At 43.1% G+C, this 22,443-nt stretch overlaps 1 protein-coding gene across 5 annotated transcripts in view; it reads left to right on the forward strand.

Moving 5' to 3' along the window:
* Positions 1 to 22,443, forward strand: part of DAAM1 (dishevelled associated activator of morphogenesis 1) — a 155,792-nt gene that overhangs the window by 49,239 nt on the left and 84,110 nt on the right. For all 5 annotated transcript variants that reach the window (XM_045822618.1, XM_045822617.1, XM_045822615.1 and 2 more), the window contains one exon: positions 14,908 to 15,126. In XM_045822618.1, coding sequence (XP_045678574.1) covers positions 14,944 to 15,126 — 183 coding nt within the window. In that variant the 5' untranslated portion in view covers positions 14,908 to 14,943. The remainder of the gene's footprint in view (positions 1 to 14,907; positions 15,127 to 22,443) is intronic.

The raw sequence follows: 22,443 nt of genomic DNA on the forward strand, positions 1-22,443 counted from the left end.
AGGGGAATGAAGGGGGGTAATGGGACAACTGTAATAGCATAATCAATAAAATATATTTAAAAAATTAGTAGAAGGGACCATTTCCCTTCCTTTTCCAATCTCCACTTTATTCTCTAGAAGGAGCCACTCTTTATGGGTTTTTGTATCTATTATTTTATCGCATGCTAGACAATTTCTTCTCATGTTTAAATAAGTATATGTGATATACCTTGTTTATTGTATAACTAGAACTTTTTATTTACTATAATTTAGAACTTGGAATATCAGAAAAGATGCCTCATTTTTTAAAAGGCCATATAGTATTTCATTCTACAGGGCGGCCCCTAGGTCATGTAACCAGTCCTGTATTGATAGCGTCCCATATTTAGCCTCTTGGTAACTTTGGCTGTTTGACAGTATTCCTGAGAATATGAAATCCAAGTAAGTATGAACCTCAGTCCAGCTACTCTAGGCTTGGTAAATGAGTCCAAATAGCAATTTCAAGCAGAGCTTTTCTTATTACCACATTTAGAATAAATTTTGCAAGAGAAGCAGTCTCTTTAGTGTCTAGTCTTGAATCACCCAATAAAGCAACTACTGCTCTCGCCTAATTATACAGAAAATTATACCGAGTGGGGTGGAGTGGGCACACTGGGCAGTAGTCAGCTGCCTTCACACATCCCTTTTGATGACTGTGGAGTGAATTCTTCTTCATTTGGCTCAGGTTTAAATCAAGAGTGTGATAATCCATGTGAGTAATTAAAATTCAGTAAAGATCTTTCTTCACTATTTGTTTAGCTCCTGCCATTGCAGAATTGTTTATTAAGCTATGTGAATAACTTCCCAAGGATATTTATCACATAGAATCACCCGTGAAAAAACACACTCCTTATTGCAGCTGCTGCTAAGTTGTATTTTGGTTGGTTATTAGCTTTGCTTAATGAAAAGAAACGATCTATGAGTATGTATTAATTAATTTACCTGCTCAACACATGTGCTGTCCTGTCCTTGGCAGTGACTGCGAGTACTCACAACTTTTCCCTATTCCTTCTCTGTCCTCAAGATCTATGCATCACTTTCATTTTGTACAAGGTGGGTAGGCGGTTTCAAAGTGCCTGTTAAAAGGTGAGCACTTTTCCTGAGAGTGCATGCCTGGACTTGGTACTTCCTCAAGACTCTACCTTTGCATGGCTTCTTAATTCCCAGAAATGGCATCATTATCCATTATCCATTATCCATTATCCATCATCCATCATCCATTATCCATCTCTCTGTGTCATCTGGGATTTCTGGAAGTGACTTGAAACTCTGTTGCCAAAGGAGCTTGTTAAATCTGACAGGTATCAGAGCAAGGTCCTGCTGTCTTCGATATTTTCCCCAAGCTTGATAGGCACGTCTCACTGATGGATGCTGGACCATTTGTTCAGACCTGGCCACTTTTGTCCTATGAGCTATGTGTACTTATGTTCTCATAAAGATCTCAGAAAAATCCATTTTTGTTTCACTTTTCTGGGGAACATTTTCTTCCAAAGTAATGGTAACTTTATTTCCCTGAGACTGATAACAGTATACTGGTAATTACTTTGCAGTTTTCAGAATAAATTTCCTTTGCAGCTGTTTGCAATGAATATTTAGTGACATAGGAAGGAATCTGGTTTCAATTACATAAACTTTTTTGGAGGTGTGGTCAGGAAATAATTAGAATCACCGTATGGGACTGTGATTAGCATTCAGACCTCAATTTCATGAAATTCCTTGATAAAGTCTTAACTTGGTCCTGGGGAGACAATTTCTTACCTCCTATAAATCATATGATCACCATGTTTTCATCTGGTTCTGTAAGCATTGTGGTGACTTTTTTAGTGACTGATAAGGGGGGCCCCAAACATTTCACCTTTTAAAGATGGAGGCTCAGGAGAATGAACTTGAAAGACAATTGCTAGAAACCAGCCTTGAAGTTATTGTAGCCAAACAATCAGTGCCCCAATAAATATGGCTCATGCATCTTTTTTTGAAAGTACCTAAAAGTATAGAAGAATTTTGAAAATTGTACTAAATGTACTATTATACAGTTTTTAAAATATTTGACTGTATCTCAAAAATGTATTCAGTACTAAGTTTCATTCCCGTATGAGCATCCTTAAGCCTCTTGTTTTGGACTGTATCTGTGATGCCCTTATGATTTCTGAGCCACAATAGAAGTCTAATTGAAACGGAGCCAGATAAAAGGAAAATATAATAGAATTTCCTGACTTCTCTTCTAACTGGCCCTGTGACCATTTGAAGAATGTCCAACATAGTGGCTTTCGTGAACTGGAAATTCTCCCATAATTACCTCTTGGGGACATGCAGAATTTAAAACAAAATAAAACAAAACATTTTTTTAAAAAAGTTTGTCATGTTATTGTCCTTCTAGCTGGTGCCTGCAGCCTTGGGAATATTCTTCCTCTCTCGGTTTGCCAGAATTGGCATCTAGCATTGCATCCAAGTGTTTAGATTTGTTGACATAGAATCACTTTTAAAGGGGCCATCTTGGTGGATTTACAAATCAATATAATATTGACAATGAAGCTGCCTGCATTTTGGGGTATAGGTTTCAAGAATGCACAAAGCAAGCTGGAATTTTAAATAAAAGATATCAATGTAATGACTTACAAGTTTTCAGGTGTGTACTTAAGTTTTATGAGGTTATTGAGAAAGCTTACACACTTTCTCATTTTAATAGACTCCTGACATTTGCATGATGCATTTATGAGAGTTCATCATCCACGTGAAACTATTCATAGAGGCTCCAAAAAGCTTAGATGCACATGGAAATAATAGCCACCATTTATTGAGCATCTTCCATGTGCCAAGCATTTGGCTAAATATTTTAGTGACTTTACAGTTAATATTTCCACTTCTGGATGGATTTCTATCCATTCACATGTGTAGAAGTATGGATGTATAGAAGTATGGATTGTGTTGTGTGTATAGCTACAAATAACAGTTTTGTTTTAGTTTTAACATAAAAGGTGACACATATGTATTGTTATGCAACTTGATTTGTTTCTCCCCAGCCCCATGAATATGTTACATCTCTCAGTGTCAGTATCCATGGACCTAGCACATTCTTTGAACCTGGGCATAAGATTCTGTTTTCAGACTTGCCTGCCCATTAGAATCACCTGTAAAGTTTAGAAAAAGTCCCATGCCTGGGCCCTGACTACTGGAGAATCTGATATAATTGGTTCAGAGGCAATCCAGGGCATCAAGATAAGAGAACCAGTGTTTTATACTATGGATGCACCAACATGTATTAAAACATTCCTCTGATGAATGACACTTGGATGATTCTCTTGTTACCAATAACGAATCCTGTTTTCTTTATGTTACAATGTTGCAGTGTACATTTTGTTATTATGTCTCTGTGCCCATGTGTGAATGAGTATATCTGTAGGTTAATCCCTAGATATGCAATAGCAATTCTTAGATGTGACTCAAAGAGCTAGTATATTAAAAATAGCAGTAGGTAGATTGTCCCACTAAGGTGAACCAGTCAACTTTTCCGTCCACAGGTTATTAGATCGCCTGTTGTGGGGCTGAGGGCTCTCCCTGTTGTCCCCTTCCCCAGTTTAAAAAAAATAATTTTGTGCTGATTCTGGAGGGCTGTATATCTGAGTGCTTATGGCAGTTCCCAACATGAAGGGAGACTAGGGAAACCTCTGGTCAAAGCTTTATTTTCCTAGGTCTCTTTAGTGCCGTCCCTTTAAGATTAGTTTTATAGGCTGACATGACACAGTAATGCCTTCACTTCTGATTGTCAGAGGGTGTGTGTCTCTCATGAAGGGCTGGGGCAGTTCTGGTTGAAGACCAACACCCACTGACTAGAGCCATGCAACACCTGAAACAGGTGCAGCCCAGAGTGCCCCTTTACTGCCTTATTTCTATACTTAAACTTGCATTCCATTGAAGCTTTTACTATCATCTCTCCATAAACCTCTCCTGAAGATTTATTATGTAAAATTTGTAGGTAGAGTTTTTATGAAGGGCAGAGTGCTTCTTTCAAAGGGAGTTTCAGTTTTCATAATATGACTCCCCATCGTCTGTCCTTGTTGTTTCTGGGTGGCTTCTCCCCGCCTCGTCATGAGGAGGACTCACTAGGGAACAGCCCGAGCATAGGTGTGGCGCTCGCCTTGCCCAGAATGAGCCCCTCTGAGCAGCAGACTCATCCCACTGTCATTTTAAACCCAGGAATCGCCATGTATTTAGCTCACTATAAACATGTTTTATATTTGTAATGGCAAGTGGTGGCTGCGTCCACACATGTTCAGCATGATCTTGCTGAGGCAAAAGTGTGAAAGCCACTGGCCCTGGGTGCTCGCAGTGGGTTTTCTGTATTGGTGACCTATTTATAGTTACTTTCCTGGGCAGAGAAGATGCCCGTGGATGTAGAAAGCAGGCTGAGCAGTAGATGAGATCAGTGACTGAGGACAGTGCGAAGGGGAGGCGGGTTGAAGCTGCAGATTTCGGCGTCTTTGCAGGGACTGGGCTGGGTGTGCTCCGTGGTAGTTTTTGTGTAAGTGGTTGGACTGAACTGTTAAACCTGTTCAGTGCTGTAGAATATACAGGAAAGCGAAGGGCTTTTTTTTTTTTTTAATGCATTTTTGCACACACCCCCAAACCCTCAGAGAATTTCCCACAGTTTGCAGATAAGCTGACTAACCTGCAGAGCCTTGACTTAGTGATGACAACTGCCCTGTAGAGATTAAACCAGCCTCATTCCAGGAATTTGTTCTGCTGATACACACAGGAATGTCAGAGAAAGGAATCTGGCTCACATACTTTTCACCACACAGTAGCTGTCAAACATAAATTCCCCCTCCACCTTTGCAATATTGTTCCTGTTGCCCTTTGTAATGGCCACTCCACAGTCCGCCAGCTATAGAGAACTTAAGGATGCCGAAGTCATTCCTAAAGTCACTCCCAGGAAGAAGTGGTTGAGCTGGCACTGGAACCCAGGCCCTGCCTCCGCGGCTGCCTGTGTTACATTGTGTCCGTTCATCAGCTTTTCCCTAACCGAAGAGCACAGACATTGGCCGTGAAAACTATGGGGGCTTCCTAATAGCTGCCAGAGAAGCTAATTTTAACCAAGAACTTTGTTCTACATGGTGTTTCATTTTCTCCTGTTGCAATTGTATTAAAGTAATCTTGGCATAAAAGTAGTCGGAAGAACATGAAAAGAGGACCATAATTAGCGAGTTTCTAAATTTGCTTACAGTAAACATGAACATATAAAGCCCTCTAGGCAAGCTTTTCTTCCTTTATTTTCCGTTCAGAGAACTAGAGTTTCCCTAGGATGCCAGTAGACATTATCCTTCATAGAGACCTGTGTAGAAATACAAATTATACATACTTGGCAAGAGTGCTTTGATGATAAAATGTAGTGATAGCCTTTGAGAAGGAGTAAGGTTGAACAGCACTCGGCTGAGGCTGTGAAGGTCAGTGGCAGTCGTCACTTTTCCAGGGGACTGTGTCTCATGGCCCCGGGGCGGGGGCGGGGGGAAAGGGACCTAAACGTTGCAGTGAGGATGGCGCCCTGCGTCCTTGGCCCAGAACACTTCAGTTTGTCATCTCTAACTCACAGTGAGCGTTGCCTGGAGATCCGGAAAATATAGCTATTCAAACCAAGTGTATGACTGTCCAACTCTTCTCTCTCAGGGTTTGCCAGAATTGTTTCAGTTGTGAGAAGGTTCCCAAAATGCCTAATGATATATTTCTTTGGGGGCCATGTCTTTTAATATCAGTTGCATTTTCTATGTGGATGGCACCCAAAGGTTGGCTGGTTGTGGGGGAAGGCCTGAAACCTAAAATGCCTACAGTGTAGGGACCGTGGTGGAGAGACATTTGAAGAGGCCCCACGTTACCTGTAGCGGCGAAGGCTGATGTTGGGGCTATTTCTGTGGGATCAGCAGAGGGCCAGCGCATACAGAGTGCAGGTGGTTGCTGGTGTCTTGCCATGTACAAATGCCGCTCTTGCGACCGTGATGTTTTATTCTCGTGTCCTTTTTGAAAGACCTGCTTTCTTCAAGAGGCTGCCCACACTCCTGCTAACATGGTGCCCAGGACTGCGGGCTGCAGCCTGTGCACCGAGGGGCAGCCCTAGGGCCCAAGGGCAAGTGCTGTCTGGGCGCTGTGCCCCGGCCCCAGTCTGCTCTCAGTGCATAAATTCACAGAGAAACATGAGTGGGTAACAACAGAAAATGGTACTGGAACAGTGGGAATCAGCAATTTTGCACAGCAAGCTTTGGGAGATGTTGTTTACCACAGTCTGCCTGAAATTGGGACAAAATTGAACAAACAAGATGAGTTTGGTGCTTTGGGAAGTGTGAAAGCTGCCAGTGAACTCTCTTCTCCTTTATCAGGAAAAGTAACTGAAATTAATGAAGCTTTTGCAGAAAATCCAGGACTTGTCAACCAATCATTTTATGAAGATAGTTGGCTGATCAAGATACCACTGAGGAAGCCTGCAGAACTCGATGAACTAATGAAGGAAGAAGCATATGAGAAATACATGAAATCTACTGAGGAGTGAAAGTGGAACCTTCCTAAATAAAGTAGTATGAAATAACAACAAAAAAAGTTGCACGCTTTTTCTTTTCTCTCTCTCTCTCTGTCTCTCTCTCTCTCTGTCTCTCTCTCTCTCTCTGTCTCTCTCTCTCTCTCTCTCTCTGTCTCTCTCTCTCTCTCCCTCTCCCTCTTTCTCTCTCTCCCCGCCCTCTTTCTTTCTTTTCTTTCTTTTCTTTCTTTCCCAGCTTGTTAGAGAACAAAACTCGACCTCTTGGAAGAATGAGTGCTTTGATGTGACGATCAAGCTGTAGCTTCCTATGTTTGTGTAACCCTCCCACTGAACTTCGTCTTTGTACAGTCTGAGTGGAACACTTAGAGGCAATGAAGATAGAAACCCAAAAGGGGATTGTGATTTGCATTTCTTTCAGTTTCAGCTTGAATTTGTTTATTGACTGAACTCACAGACTGGCTGCGGGTCTGCAGGCCCAAGGGCACGGGCTCCCTGGCGAGGCTGTGCATTCTTTGGAGGGGAGCTCCGATGACACTTTGGGCTTGGCTCTTCTCCCAGATGATCAAGACGAGATGTCCTGGCTTCCAGACTGGTTTCTGTCACGTGAACAGCATGGACTTCCTCACTCAAGAACTGTGTTATATTGGCTGTAGGGATTTATGCCCTAAACCCATGGTTAAAGTATTGAGTCATGACAGAACAGTCATTGCCAGCTTTTTAGGGTGAAACCTAGAGGTCTCCTCCTTTGCTCTTTACATGAAGGAGAGGGTGTTTTTGGCAGCAGTGTGTGACTTAGGCTTGGAGAACAACTGTTAATTAAGTGCTGGCTGAGGCTGGGTCTGGCTTGATGGTGTGCGTGGACTTCACTTGGGTTCCTTCCTCCCTTATCTAGGGAGGAAGTGGGGGAGGCAGGGGATTGGTTCTGGCTTCCACTTTGCACACCCCCTGCCTGCGCCTATGCAGGGAGGACACAGGAGGGAGTGGCCTTGCTTCCGCTGCTCTGCTTTGGGCTGGGCAGCAAAAGTGTTTCCAGGGCGCTAGGGGCCCTTTCGAATGCTTGGCTTTGGGTTTCCTCGTTGATGGTGGGGTGCCTGCGTTGTCTTCTCCTTGCGTCAGAAAAGTCACTGGACTGACTGGACTGACTGCTGGGTGTATTTCCAGGAGCCCCTCCAAGAAGTGCCCTAATAGAACATCCTTTTGGGACCAAAGTACATGGGGAGGGCTGTCCCTACACTGGACACACTTACTGAGAAACGCCCTTTCCATTTCCTGATGGTGATGATGTTGAAACTTGCAGGGAAAACACATCTCCTTTCAAGTGTTTCTCCTACAACCTTTAGACTGTATCTCATGATTTTTTTTTAACGCTCCAAATAGTATTTGGCATCCAGTGTACTTGGGAAATGAAAGCAGACATGAGGAATGTGAGAGGAGAGTGAGATGGCCAAGGAAAGAAGCAAAGCAGTTTTTTTCCTTTCACATTCTTTGCGATAAGAGAATTTGGGTTAATGTTATCGTGTTGTTGAAACCCAAATTGCATGTCAGGGCCCTTCAGAAAAATGAAAAACATGGAGTAAACTGCAGCTCTGAAAACAAGAGGTATGGCCATTAAAATGGAGTGTTCTCCCAAGTATTCTAGCTGCTCCTATGGCGTAAGTTTTCTCTTGTCCATCTTTTATGTCTGTGGCATTGTTTCAGTGACTCCAGAGACCATTTATAATAAAGAAACAATGACAGTATTTTAGTGTTGAAATTATAATTGGAGAATTAAATGTGAATTACTGTCTTGATTAAAATAATAGAAATGGGCCATGGCATATGTGGTCCCCTATGCACTCTAAAAATACATGCAGAAACTCGCCTGTTGAACCAGCTTGGTGGCTGGGAGGAGCTCAGAGTCTCCCTTCCTTCCCCCTCCTCCATCATCTAAGCTGTTGTTTCCCATGTAACCACTTTAGTGACTAGGAAAACCTTGGTGACCTAGCCAGTGAGCATATTTCTCTGTTTGGACAGCCATCTGATAAATGTATGGCAGAAGTCTCTGGTGAACCAATTTAAATGATGTATAGATCAATGCAGATCTATTTTGTCTACATGATCATAGCTTCCCCCATAGATTTGGAACCGATCAGGTATTGCTTTGTGGAAAACGAACTGTCAGCATCACACAAGTGTTGTGACTTGGCATTATCAGAGGAAGATGTTAAAGAGGGTTTTCTTGCATACTGTAAGTTATTCTTCAGTGTTTTTTATCATCGTGATTATCATCATCTACATTCCTTAAGTTTGGCTCTCATTTTTTTTCTGACTGTTACCATGTTGAGAGTCCTGTTTGTTTTGTTAAAGACAGTACAAATGACTCTGACTTTGAATGAGGCCACAGATGGATTAAATTTCTCATTCTTTGCTAAGCAAAATGCACCTGCTCCAGAATCTTAAGTAGCTTTTTAATTGCTTCCTTGTGCACAGCATAGCAATAGTCATCTGTAATGTGGTAGATGGATTGCATTCTGGATGTCCCAGAAGTGACTTTCCCCTTCTGCAGCAATGCCAGAAGCTGAGATTAGAAGATGTCTTCTGGTTGAGGGCCCAGTTGTCATGGTGAATTAGTCCTTTCCTTCAAGCCAAGCTGATTAAAAGGGGCCCAAGATGTGGAAACATAGGCTCCTGGTTTCAGTAACTGAATTTCCTCTTTGCTGGACAGAAGGACCAGCTTCACTGCTCCCTAAATGTTCCTGCAAGGCTGTGATCTCTCTAATCTGTGGGCCATCTTCATCTATTTCTCAAGCACCAAACGCTGCATCTGGCCCATGGATTGAGGAGGCTCAGCTATGACAGCTGAGTAAGTGACTGGGTCTTGGGCAGTGTTCACTGGATGTAAGGAATGGGGTAACGTCTCAGAGACTCTCTTAGTGGGTCTATTTCCAACAGAGCTTACTTGAAGATGGGTGGGAAAAACAGGCACCAGTTAGTTCAGCCAGAAGAAATTTCTCTCTAAAGGGAAGGTGCAAATACCCCAAGGGTGAGGTCTGTTTGCGGGATTACTGTCAGCGTCAGAAAGTTTGACAAGTGGCTAAAGAACACTTGGCGATCTGATTGGCCTCTGACATTTTGGCAGTTGTGAAAAACAGATCTACAGGCCACTGTGGGAAGATCACACAATCACACAACCCTGAGGCTCAGGGATGAGATCGTTTGTTCACTTGGGCATTTGTGCTCTTGCAGTCAACAAATATTTGTTGAGAATAAGCTCTGTGCCAGGGACTGAATGGAGCATGGCCCCTGTCTCGGGATCTCATAGTCTAGTTGTGTGAAGCAGATATGATTTTCCTTTTAAACAACAACAATAATGCATTCAATTATGTATATATCGCTAGGGTTGCAGAAAGAAATGTGTGACCATCTCTGGGAAACTGAAGGTTTATAAATGCAGCAGAATTGAGTGGGTCTTGAATGGTGAGTGGAAGGTGGTCAGGTTAAGAAGGACTAGAGCACACGAGGCTGAGGGGACTGCCGGGCTGTGGGCTCAGAAGTGTGATCCCTGCTACGGTGTGATGACTGCATGCTCAGGGGTATGTGGGGGCCGGGGGCAGGTGGGCACACAGTATTCAGGGTGTCGGGACACAAGGGCAGAGAATAATGTAGGTAAGGGCCAGGACACTGAGGGCACTGTGATCCAGTCTGGGAGGTGGGACTCTATCCGGGAGATAGTGCAGGGCTGAGTGGCACAGTCAGATTGAGGACGTGCTGAGAATAAAGCCCAGACCCCTCACTCTGGTGTATGCGGCCCTGGGGTCTGGGCACCCCTGCCCTCTCCTGTTACTCACTGTGCCCCAGCCGCACTGGATGGGGGGGGTCTTTCTACCCTAACTCAAGCGTGCCAAGTTCCCCCACCTGCTTCTGGCTTCTGTGCACCCTCCTTCCTGTGTGGAATCTTCTTCCCTGACATTTGTAGAGCTGGTCCATTTACCCAGTAGGTCTCAGTTTAAATGCCCCTCCTGGAAAGGCCTTCCCTGATCGTGCTATCCACCGCCATTACCATTGGCTTCTTTCACTTTCTTCTTGCGTTCCCAGTAACACTCACCAAAATCAATACTTGTTTTAGTTCACCTGATTTTTTTTCTGCCTTCCTCAGAGTAAACAAGCTCTCTGAGGTTACATTGTCTCATTTTCATCCCTCTTTCCTATGTGCCTGTCCCGGTGCTTAAGATTTAATTGGTATTTGATCAGCATCTGGCTTCATGAATTAAATGGGTGAATATGATGGACCAGGGCAACTTCGACAACCCTCAACCCCTGGACCCACGTGGACACACCACCTGTTTCCGTGTGGTTCACAAGCAAAGAATGGTTTTCACATTTTTAAATGGTACAGCGAATCAAAAAAAGAATATTTTTTGACATGCCATTATATGAAATTCAGATTTCAGAATCCATAAATAAAGTTTTAGTGACCCATGGGCACACCCATGATCACAGATGCCTGTGGCTGCTTTCATGATAAAATGGTAGGGTTGATTAATTGTGATAGAGGTTTAATGGCCTGACAAGCCGGTAATATTTATTATCTGGCCCTTTGCAGAAAAGATTTGCCAACCTGGAGTCTGGGAATCAAGGGTCAGGGAGAAGAGTTAAGAAGCTGTTGCAGTGATTCCTAAGGGAGAGGCAGAGGCGGGTAGGCTGAACTGATGTCGTGACCTTGAGGTTGGAGAGGGTGGGGGCCAGATTCCAGCATATTAAGCAAGCAGGTTTCCTGACCTCTGCCAAGCTTCCCTGCCCCTCTCCCAGCCAATTAGGCTTCTCGGAATAAACATCTCTTTGCCTTTACCAGCAAATCAAGCCTCTCTCAAACTTTTCCGAATTGCCCCGCCTCCTCCCAAGTGCCCTCTAAAGCCTCATATGCGAAATGGGGATGATGGAATGATGTGATGGGTGTGAATGTACTTAACTAAAGTCAGGCACAGGGGCGGTTGCTGGGATCTCTCATTAGTGAAGTGCTAGGGCATTTAACTGGCTAGACATGTCTGCTGTCACTGAGGAGGTCAAGTGGAATGATTACTTTTGCTTCTTGTTTTGGTCTCCGTCTAGGAGACTCGGCCCTGAGCATTGGAGTTCCAGACGTGTGTATTAAAAATGGTTGCTTGGTAGAAATCTCACGTCTTTGCCATCATCTATAGTTTAAGTTTTCGTTTGAAAGAGGACCTTGTATTTGGGGTTCTACAGAGAAACCAGCATCAGACTTGGCCTTTGGGCTTTACTGAGGCTTTTGAACACAAATCACCTGTTAAGGCAATATTTTGTTCTCATTAAAATGATTTCAATTAGTTTCTTAAATGTACTAGGCTCTGTATCTTATTACACATCTCAGAAACTAGCCAAGACTCTCATATTCATTGGCTTATAGAACTATTGATGGTTTTTTAAGACTTAAAAAATGCTTTGGATTGATTGTTAGCTCTTAACATTTCCTCTTCGCCCACCCTCAATACAGCCAGAACACAGTATAACTTGGGTTTAAGTGAAACAACTTGCAAAATGCAAAACTAAAGCAGTTGTCTTTCTAAATACATTTAAAAAAACAAAGCAGTTGTTTTTCCATTCATTTCCCAAGTACTTTGGTGTTACTCCTACTTGTGTAAGGCACAATTCAACACTTGCGGTGGGCATTTCCTTTTGGAGTTGTCTCTTCAATGGGGGAGAAAGACCCAGATCACAAAGTACTCTGTTGATTGTGCATCCTGGGGTCGCAAAATGCTATGAGGGCCCAGACCACATTCCGTTGAGTAGGTTAGTACATGTGTCTCGTGTACTGTCATGAGCTGGAGACACAGCGATAAACAGTATATGTGAGGCCCCTGCCTATGAAATAATCCAATAGGGTGACTTCAAACAGTGGTGACCATGAAGAACAGATGGGCTAAAAGGATCGAGAGTGACTGGGGCATGGAAGGAGCACTACTGCAGATAGATGGTTGGAGATGTCTTCTGAAACAGTGAAACTTATGTTGAGGTCACAATGATGAGGAAAAATTGGCTATGCACAGATGTGGGCCAGAATATGCCACTGAAGGGCTTGGCTGGTCCAGAGGCCCTGAGGTAGGAGCCAGCACGGCCAGTGTAGGTGAAGTGCAGTGACTCACACAAAGAATGTTCCATCCGTGAGGTGGAGAGGCAGGCAGGGGCCAGCATGGAGACCCCCGGACACTGTTGGATGGCCTTTGTGTTATTCTTATAATTACAGTGAGTAACCACAGGAGGTTTTCTATAAAATAAGATTAGTAAGAAATAAGTCAAGATCCAAAATGGATAAAAGCACAGAGCGGCTGGAATTGAAGCTGGAGTGAGAAGATGACCTAAGGAAAATCCCTCATCTCTCCCCCATCTCCCATCTCATAGTGGGGCACTTACACCGTAGGCATTTCTAGCAGGCCAGTCAGTCTAGTCTGAAGACAACAGAGCCAGGGACTTCTCGTTTCCACCTGTCCCATTTGCAGGCATTAGGAAGTTCTTCCCTGTGTCTCCTTATAGCAGCTACCCACTGGTTTTAAATTTGGCCTTGGAGGTGACACAGCACTGTTCCTGTTTCTGGGTATCAGCACTGAAATCAGTTCAAGGATAGCTGCAGGCCTTTGCCTGCCCCTCGGGCCTTCCCTTCCCTTCGAGGACGTGCCTGCAGTGGTGTTAGCTCTGTATCAGGGCACACTGACACTGGCGGGACGTGGCGCTGGCTCTATCGTCTGATTATCTGCAGTGTACTCTCTGTGAGGGCGCTCAGCGTTCACTGTAGTTTCTCCAGCAAGGTCACCTGCCCACAGCTCTGAAAAATGAGAGTGGTCAAGACCTAATCACATTTGCTCCCTCTCTCTCTCTTTCAGAGAAGAGTAGGAGAGGCTTCTAAATTTAACTCCCTGTTGCCTGTGGGATGAATACAGGCTCCTCAGGCAGGGCTGCAGTGTCTCCACACTGGCACCCCTCTCCAGTCTGACTCCCCATGGCTTCTCCCCAAAATTTGCACCTTTGTGAATCCTTGTTCTGTCTTCCCTGCACGGATGCATTTCTCCTCCCCTGCCGGCACAACTCATGAAGGGCCAATTCACACCCTGCCTTTTTCTTTTTTCTTCCTACCTATCTCTTTTTAAAAATTGAAAATCTACAAAATTTATACACAAATATTTTCTCCCAAAAGAATGTTTCCTTTCTTACCTTTTCCCAGTCCCCTTTCTTTCTGTCAGTTAAGAATTTGCTGTGTATCTTTCCAGGCCTTTTGCTGTGCATTTACATATAAACGCTTTAAGTTTTTCTTTTTTCACTCGACAGTATAGTATCTTTGCAAGCCAGTACATACCATTGTAACTTTAAAAAACTATGCAGTCATTAAAAATGTGTTTTTATGGTAATCATTCAAATTTAAAAAGGTGTACAGTGAATAGTTCTCCAATTCCCTATTTTTATTTTGGATGTTATTGCCAGTTAACACTTTCTTACATCTATTCATACATGCTTTAAAACATGTAATCCTGTAGTACATAGTACATATATCGTGTAGCATCTTGAACTACATTTTCATATCTAGATACACAGATGCCTGTTCTTTTTAATGAGTGCAAAGTATTCTATTGTGTGAATACACTGTGATTCATTTAACCATCTCCGTATTAGTGAACTCATTTTATCTTTTATGTTTGGAAATCTCCAACCATTCTAGTTCATGTTAAGTCACTCTTCCTTTGTTCTAAATTTAAGTTATTTAACACAATCAACATTAACTGAGCGCCTCCTGTCTTCCTGGCACTGTGCAGGGCCCCAAGATGCTTAATACGTAGCTCCCTTCCCTCCGTTTGACTTATCACAGTCTCACAGGAGGATGCACTCCTACAAAACTTAGAAGGCGACGTGAGCTGGAATGGATAGATATGCCATAGCTGCTTAGCACATATATTATTAATTCTGCTTGGGGAAGGCAAAGAAGGGGAAATTAGAATTGCACTACAGAGGATGAGTAAGAGATCTGGGGGTAAGAAAGAGAAGGTCATTCATACAAGGGGAATAACAACATGAGTTGGCAGGAAAGAGCATGTAATGTACAAAGAATGGCCGGTAGCCCAATGTGATGTCGGCGTCTGCTGTGGTATAGGCTGACTGGGTTGCACTGTTTGCTCAGCAGCTGGTCATAGGAAACATTGAACAAGCGAGTAGAAAGACATGTGTGCTGTGCCCAACTGGACTCCAAACTCCCTGGGGTTATTCTCTCTATGCTCTGCAAGGCACTGCCATGGCCTCCAGAGCAGGGGACTCTTGAATTGGTCTGATTTTTTAAAAAATCATTTTTCACTTTGCACTCTTAACAATGTCATGTCCTCTTTTTGCAGAGTGTAGTCACTCAAGAAATAGAACAGCGTTCAGCCATGGCCCCAAGGAAGAGAGGTGGACGGGGGATTTCATTCATCTTTTGCTGTTTCCGAAATAACGATCACCCAGAAATCACATATCGGCTGCGAAATGACAGCAACTTTGCCCTTCAGACCATGGAGCCAGCATTACCCATGCCCCCTGTGGAGGAGCTGGATGTCATGTTCAGTGAACTGGTGGTAAGTCCCAGATTCCCATCCTGGCGGTGGGTGGGAGCTGGGAGGGAGAGGAGAGAATGTGCGTGGTTGGTTTGGCCAGCCGTGGGCTTGCCCTGCTTCAGTGAAATGACCCCCCTCTGTCCCTTATGTCTGCAGCCGCACTGTCAGCCCGGAGCCTGTGGAAAAAGGGGGGAAAGAGGAAGGTAGCATGACTACATCAAAGGGCCTTGCTGGTGCTTTAAGTGGAGCGATTTAGACCTTTAGGTCTTCAAACATGTGGCAGCAATGCATCCTAAGTTGCCCTTTCCAGTTCCTCTCCATCCCAACCAGAGTCTGTACTTGTGTGCATAAACAGTTCCCTCATCTGCCTCATACCTCCTGGGGGTCCCCCATACTTCTTTTATCCCCCACTCCCAGTGTACAGTATTAATGTCTTTCTAAAAATTAGTCATACTACCCCTCCTGTCCTTGACCCTTTGATGAAAGACATTATGACTAAAGTACAGTATAATTATTTACCCTAATGATAGGATTGCAATAATAACTGTTGTGGGAAACTTTTTATAGATGCTATCATATTTTAGAATCCACTATCCCAAAAGGAGCGCTGCCTCTGGTGTAAGTCCCACTCACTAAGAGGTATAAGGGCTTTCTTCAGCTTTGCTTCTCAGGTCCCTCTGGAGCAGTGTTTCTTTCCGTTCTGTGTGGCCAGAGGATATTAAGGCACTGGCATGGAGATTAGGAAGACCTTAGTTCAGATTACTGCTCTGAGTTTATTACCTGTATAAGTATGGAAAAAGCATATGACTTTTCTGAGCCTGTCTTCTGTAAAGTGGGGAAAAAATAATACTTCCTTCTAATTTGATGTAATATTTAAATGAGAATAACAAATAGTATAATGTCCCAGTGCCTGGTTCCAGGTTACATGAGTAGTCTGTCTGCCTTGGTCACCGCTGGCATTGTGTAATGGAGTTTATTCTACTCAGACGGTGTGTATTGTTCAACAGATACTAGGGAGTGCTGTTGTTCTGCGTGACTGCCTGTAAGTAAGGCAGGCTGTGTCACCGCCCTCCAGGGGCATTATCTGAACTGATCTGTGTCACTTCAGTGCTTCTAGACCAGAATTCACCTCTAAGCTTTTCTTTCCTACAAGATAAGCCGGGATGAGGGAGTACTATGAAGCTGTTGTTTGAGTTCAGGTCTCCTCCTGAGTAGGTTAACTCGTTGGCAAAAAGAAGAGAGTACTCTCGGCAGCATGTTTCTACATTATGGTACTGAATACTTCAGTGTTTCAGGCACCTCCGCCCTCTGCCATCTTCACCGCTACAGAACTCTGTTCTTGGTGTTAGCGAGGTGGTTCAAGCTAGAAAACTAGAACCTGCTCCCAAAGAGCTGACAGTTTCAGTAGCAAAGGGGACCCAAAAAGGGATAATGCCACCAATAAAAGAGGCACATCCCACTTGTGCATTGATGTGTGGAAATGTGATGGCAAACACAGTGATGAGGGAGGTGGTGGAGGGAAACTTTCTGGAGGAAGTGAGGTGGGAGGAGCCACAATTGAAGGTAAGAAGGGAAGCAGAGGGGACTGGTGTTAATGACTGTCTTAGTCATGGTAAGCCAGTTTTTCCTGTGATAGCAGAACCTCAGTGGTTACAACTGCAGAAGTAACCAGTGTCGGTCAGCTGTGGTTCTGCTCCTCCCCGTCTTCTCTCCAAGGCCCAGCCCTGGTGGAAGAGGAAAGCGAGACATGGTCAACTGCTAGCAGGCTCTGAGCTTGTGCTTGGAAATGACATGTCACTTCTGCCCACATTTCTTTGGCCAAGGCATAGCGTGTGGCCACTCCTGAGTTCACAGGACAAGGACGCATCGTCCTTCTGTAAAGATCGGTGCCATAAGTCACACGGCCAAGCCTGAGGTCATTGGTGCGGGTGGAGGACCCATAATTTTCTCTGAGGGAGGGGCAGTGAATCATCTGCCATGATGGCTACCAAGATGGGCAGCGGTGATGTGTTGACAGGCTTGGTTTTATTTCCCACTTAAAGCATGTTACAGCCAAAAGTCAACCTAAGGAGACCGATGTTGCTGATAGACAAAGACCTCCTCGGTGGTCGTGGGCAGAGCTAGTGCCCTCAAAGCATCCGCATCCCTTGTCCTTTCAATCATATTCTGTCATCCTCCCAAAATGAGCCCCAAGCCACAGGCTGTGTGGTGGCAGCGCCGTGTCCATCTCAAAGACAGCTCATTGTTCCGTGCGCATAAGGGAGAGAATTCCACCCTCTGCCTTGTCGATGTCTTTATTCTGTGTGAAAATCGCCTACAGCTGTTAGTTGTTAAAAAGTCAATGCCAAACCAGAACTTGAAGCTGAAACCATTGGAAAACAAATTATCTTGAGGTTTGTATCTGTCCTGGTGAGTGAGGGATGAATTTTTTGTCTACTTCTGATTTTAGGGACTTAGACCACAAATCCCTACAGCTGCCAAGGGTGTCCTGGGACAAGGGAAGTAGACTCAAAGCCTCTGGAAACCTCTGCCCTGGCTCTTCTCGAGCAGTTGCAGAGGCAGTTCGGCCTCTGCCAATTCACAGGAGAGGGAGGCCACGTGGGGCGGCGAGAGTGCATGGCCTTTGGAGTCGGGCCACTGCAACCCAGAGTGACATCATTTAAGGTGGTTTCTGTTGGAATCTGAGTTTGTTTTCTTGGCTATAACATGGGAATATAGACCCTTCTCTCCTCTAGGGTTGGTATGGAGATTAAAGCAGGTAACTTCTTTTAAAGGGCTGGCACCTAGTAGGGGCTGTACACCCCACATCCTAGTGCAGGCAGGTAATACAGGTATATTCTAGACACAACACCCTAACAAATAAATATCCCATGCTTTTCCTTTTCTTGAAAGCTAATCTGCCTCCCATGAGCAAGCCAACATGGGTCCCAGCCAATGTGGGTCCCAGCTTGTATCTGTTGGAAAGCATCTCATCAGAGCTGGTTTTTGCAAGGTAGTTCCCTTGGCCTTGTCTGATGAGTCACTCATTTGATGTTTTAAAAAGTGATACCAAATAGGTTGCTTTCAGAAGAGCTTACTGCAACCTTATCATCTCATAAATAAAGCAAGCCCAAATAGGAGGTCAGCTGTGTGAATCTTTAAAGAAAGTGGGCAGCGAGGAGTGCCTTGTACTCTAGCAGGCTCCCTGTCACAGCAGAAGAACAGCATCATTCCAGTTTCAGGAACTTGTGGTTTCTGGAGGTCCCGTTCCCACACCCACCTGTTGTTTTTTTCAAGATAACAACTTCATTGAGATAAAAATTCATGTGCCATATGATTCACCAATTAAAATGTACTATTCCCTTGCTTTTATTGTATTCACAGAACTTTGCAACCATCAGTACAATAAATTTTAGAACATTTTTGTCACCCTCCCCAAAAGCAACTCCTTTACCCATTTGCCATCGCTCCCCACTTCTCCCCAACCCTATCAACGCTTGGCAGCCTCTCGTCTGCTCTCTGTTTCTGTGAATTTGCCTATTCTGAGCATTTCATAGAAATGAAATCATAGAATATGTGGTTATATGTAGTCATTTGTGACTGGCTTCTTTCACTTAGCTTAAATGTTCTCAGGGCGCATTCATGTTGTTGCATATACCAGTACTTCATTTCTTTGTATTGTCAAATAATATTCCAGTGTATGGACATACCACATGTGTCTGTCCATTTGTCCTTGATGGACATTTGGGTTGCTGTCAGTCTTTACTATGAATAATGCTGCTATAAACATTCATATACCAGTTTTTGTGTGGGAATATATTTGCAGTTCTCATGGATCTATACCAGCACCTAAGAGTAGAATTTCTGATTCATATGGCAATACTGTGTTTAACTTTTGAGGAACTGCCAGACGGTTTCCCAAAGTGGCTGCATCATTTTACATTCCCGCCAACAGTGTATGAGGGTTTCAGTTTCCTCACATATTTGCCAGCTCTTGAGAGTTTGTGTAATCTCTGCTAACTATATGTCTTATGCCTTTGAGTATCAATCCTTTTTTCCCTTATTCCCTTCCCCACAAATCAGGAACATAACCAATCTGAGACCTAGCACTGTTGCCAGAAAATGGGAGTCAGCTAAAGTCTTGCCTTTGTTGCAGCCTTTTTAAAATTATTATTATTGATCTGGTTTATTTATTTATGTATGTATGTATAAAAATCATTTTTTATTTTCAATTACAGCTGACATACAATATTGTATTAGTTTCAGGTATACACCCCAGTGATTAGACGTTACATAACTTAGTGATCACCCTGACAAGTCTCGCACTGTCTGACCCCATACGTAGTTATTAGACTGTGGCTGATTGTGTTCCCTGTGCTGTACTTACATCCCCATGGCCATTCTGTAACTACCGATCTGTGCTTCTTAGTCCCTCCACCTTTTTCTCCCATCCCCCCAATCCCCCTCCTATCTGATTCTGTTTCCGTTCTGCTTGTTCATTTATTTGTCTTTTAGATTCAATTGTTGATAGCTGTGTACTTATTACCATTTGATTGGTCATATTTTTGATCTCCCTAAGACTGTCTGCAGGCTTTTAAAGGTCTTAGGTTATTCCCACCAACCTATTTGAAGAGTCCTAAGTATGACAACTCTATACACGGCTTTTGCTCAAGTAACTTTTCCATCTCAGTGTTAGTAATAGGAGATTTCTTTGGGGCTGAACAGCAAGCAGAATGTGTCATTATTTGACAGACGAATTCTTTTAACCTGTATGTGTGTGTGTTAAGTGCCGACTGGGGGCCAGGCCCTGAAGTAACTGGTAAGCAAAACAGACATGGACCTTAATTGCTTTGAGGGCCTGAAGGTCTGGGAGGGATGTGGGTAACTAAACACACAATCTGTGACCAGCCGCTATGAGATGAGCTGTGCTCAAGCAATACGTTTTGTGGGCAAATAACCTTTATCCCGTTTTTTTTGTTTGTTTACAAAGAGGAAGTTCCACTCACAGGTTCCATTTCTTTCGCTCTTAGCTCTCATGCTGAGGATAACATAGCCAGCTTCTCTTGCATCTCCTCTTTGGAATATGCAAAGCTCAGTTTCTCTCCTGTTCTCTATTTCCCTGCAAGTTAACCTGCTTCAGAAAACATATTCTGTGACCCTTGGTGCTATAAATTTCAGAGGAATGAGCCCCCTTTGGGGAGTTCTGCAGTTGCTCAGCTATCCTTATGATTGATGGGTAAATGGCTAATTCAGCATTGAAATCTCAGCAAGCCCACTTGTCTGCAGATGAAAGTTGGGTTCTCCCAACTTGTCATTTCCATTTGCTGATTCCTTAGCTTCGCTCTCAGATAACTCCAGACTTGTTGGGGAAGGAAGGTGCTATTTACTGACCTCTATCAATAAGCCCCACAGGTACCTAACCCAGTGTGAAGGACCTTGAAAGGCTTCCTGGAGGAAGTGACATTGAATGCAAGACATGAAAAACAAGACAGAATTATCGAGGCAAAGAGGAGGGAAAAGAGCATGCGCAAGTGCTGGGAGGTGACAGAAAGGATGGAAGGCTTAAGGAACTGAAAGTTCATACAGATGGAACATGAAACAAGCGGCTGTGGGCGCTGGGGGTTCTGGGAGACACGCCTGGAAAGGGGGCTGGGGATGGCTGTATTGTTCATTCAATTATGGATCTCAGATATTTTCTGAACCAGAGGAAAATACCTCTGGATTTTGTTTTTGTTTTTTTAGGCTGTTTCAGTGAACTAAATTTACCAAAGTATACCAAAATATTTGGCTACCTGGTTATATTTACAAAACATAATGATTGCTCTTTGTGGTCTCTGTGAGGTTTCGGTAAGTTTAGCAAAAGGTGTTATGACTCCCTGAGTAGGGTTGAGTATGTTTTCCTTTGAGTTCAGTTGTTGAGGTGAAACGCCTTCTTGTTGCAGTTCATACCTCTTAGCTATATTAATTTTGAAATAAAATTACTGGAAGCCTCCTTCCCCTTTTCTACTCAATGCCTAGGCTCTTGCATACACCAAGAGTTGATGGACCAAGGGTTTCCTTCAGAATATTTTACAGAAACAGGGACATTGGGATTGATATCTGCTCTCAGGCTTCCTATCCTCTTTTGCCTTGTGAAACATGCAAAATGTCCCCCTGCTTTTCCTGGCAAGATTTTCAGTGAGAAACCATGTTTAAGATAAGCCTGGTTATCATTTTTGAAGCTACTATAGTAAATCTGGTGTCTTAACAGCACACACACAGTTTGTGTACCTGGAATCAGTTTTACCAACTTATTAGAGGAAAGCTTTCATTTCTAGTAGTGTACATCACTGTGAATTTTTACCTAGTTGGAAATAATATGCAGTATGCACCCAAGTTTTCCTAAGCCTGAAATGTTACCAATTCCACTTTCTACTGTTTTTTTTTTGTTGTTGTTGTTAATCTACCATTTCTCCAACCCAGTGCTCAGTTTTCCATTTGTTTGGCCAATGAGTCTAATATTTTGAGATAATATAGAGTGTTGTGCCTCCCAGGAAATGTAAAATATTTCAAAGAAACTTGCTGAGAAATTTAACATATCTGATCATGAAACTGCCATTTATACTACTGAGGATTGTCAACAAAAGTTACAATCTCAGTGAGGAGTCTTGTAATGATGGATACCATAGGACGATGGGAAGATATGTATCTTTATAAACATAATTACTTACAGTAGGTCAGTTTAATTAAGTACTAAGGACATCCTGAATATTAATAACCAGCATAGAATTTGAAAAATGAAGATAGAAGGAATGAAAGAGTTTAGTCAATATATCAGAATTAGACAAATGCACAGTCAAGGTAAAATGTGCCAAGTGAATTCCTTTGGGAACCTGCATCAGTAATCTCTTCATTTTTCAATATAGTCTGAAGTCACTTTGGTATGAAAGGCGCTGCAGGAATCCAGATTAGTCTCACGGACTTGCCAGTGTACAGATTTTAGCCATGTGAATTGTAACCTATCTTCTCAGGGTGTCGATATAATTTTTTTCATTACTAGGGCTATTTTAAGCTCATTTTAATAATAAAATTCTTCCATTTTCACCAGAATTGATGAAAAGTTTCAACACTTTTTATCTTTATTTTTAAAACTAGTGTTTTATACTGAGACCATGACTAAGAATAGAAAGTTTCATATGGGAGCTACTATTATTCAGTTCCCTGTCTCCAAGAAAGGTGAAAATACTGGGTAGCAAGAATATTTGATTTCTTTCTTCTTCTGATAGAAATTTTTTCTATTTTTTAAATTTTTATAAGAAGAAAGAAGAAACTGGTTATAAGGAATCACAATTTTAATCAGTTGTTTCTTAATTAGAATGT

The sequence above is a fragment of the Phyllostomus hastatus genome, unplaced genomic scaffold (genome assembly GCF_019186645.2).
Source record: "Phyllostomus hastatus isolate PE091 unplaced genomic scaffold, TTU_PhHast_1.1 phas_scaffold_501, whole genome shotgun sequence".
In the NCBI taxonomy this organism is placed as follows: domain Eukaryota; kingdom Metazoa; phylum Chordata; class Mammalia; order Chiroptera; family Phyllostomidae; genus Phyllostomus; species Phyllostomus hastatus.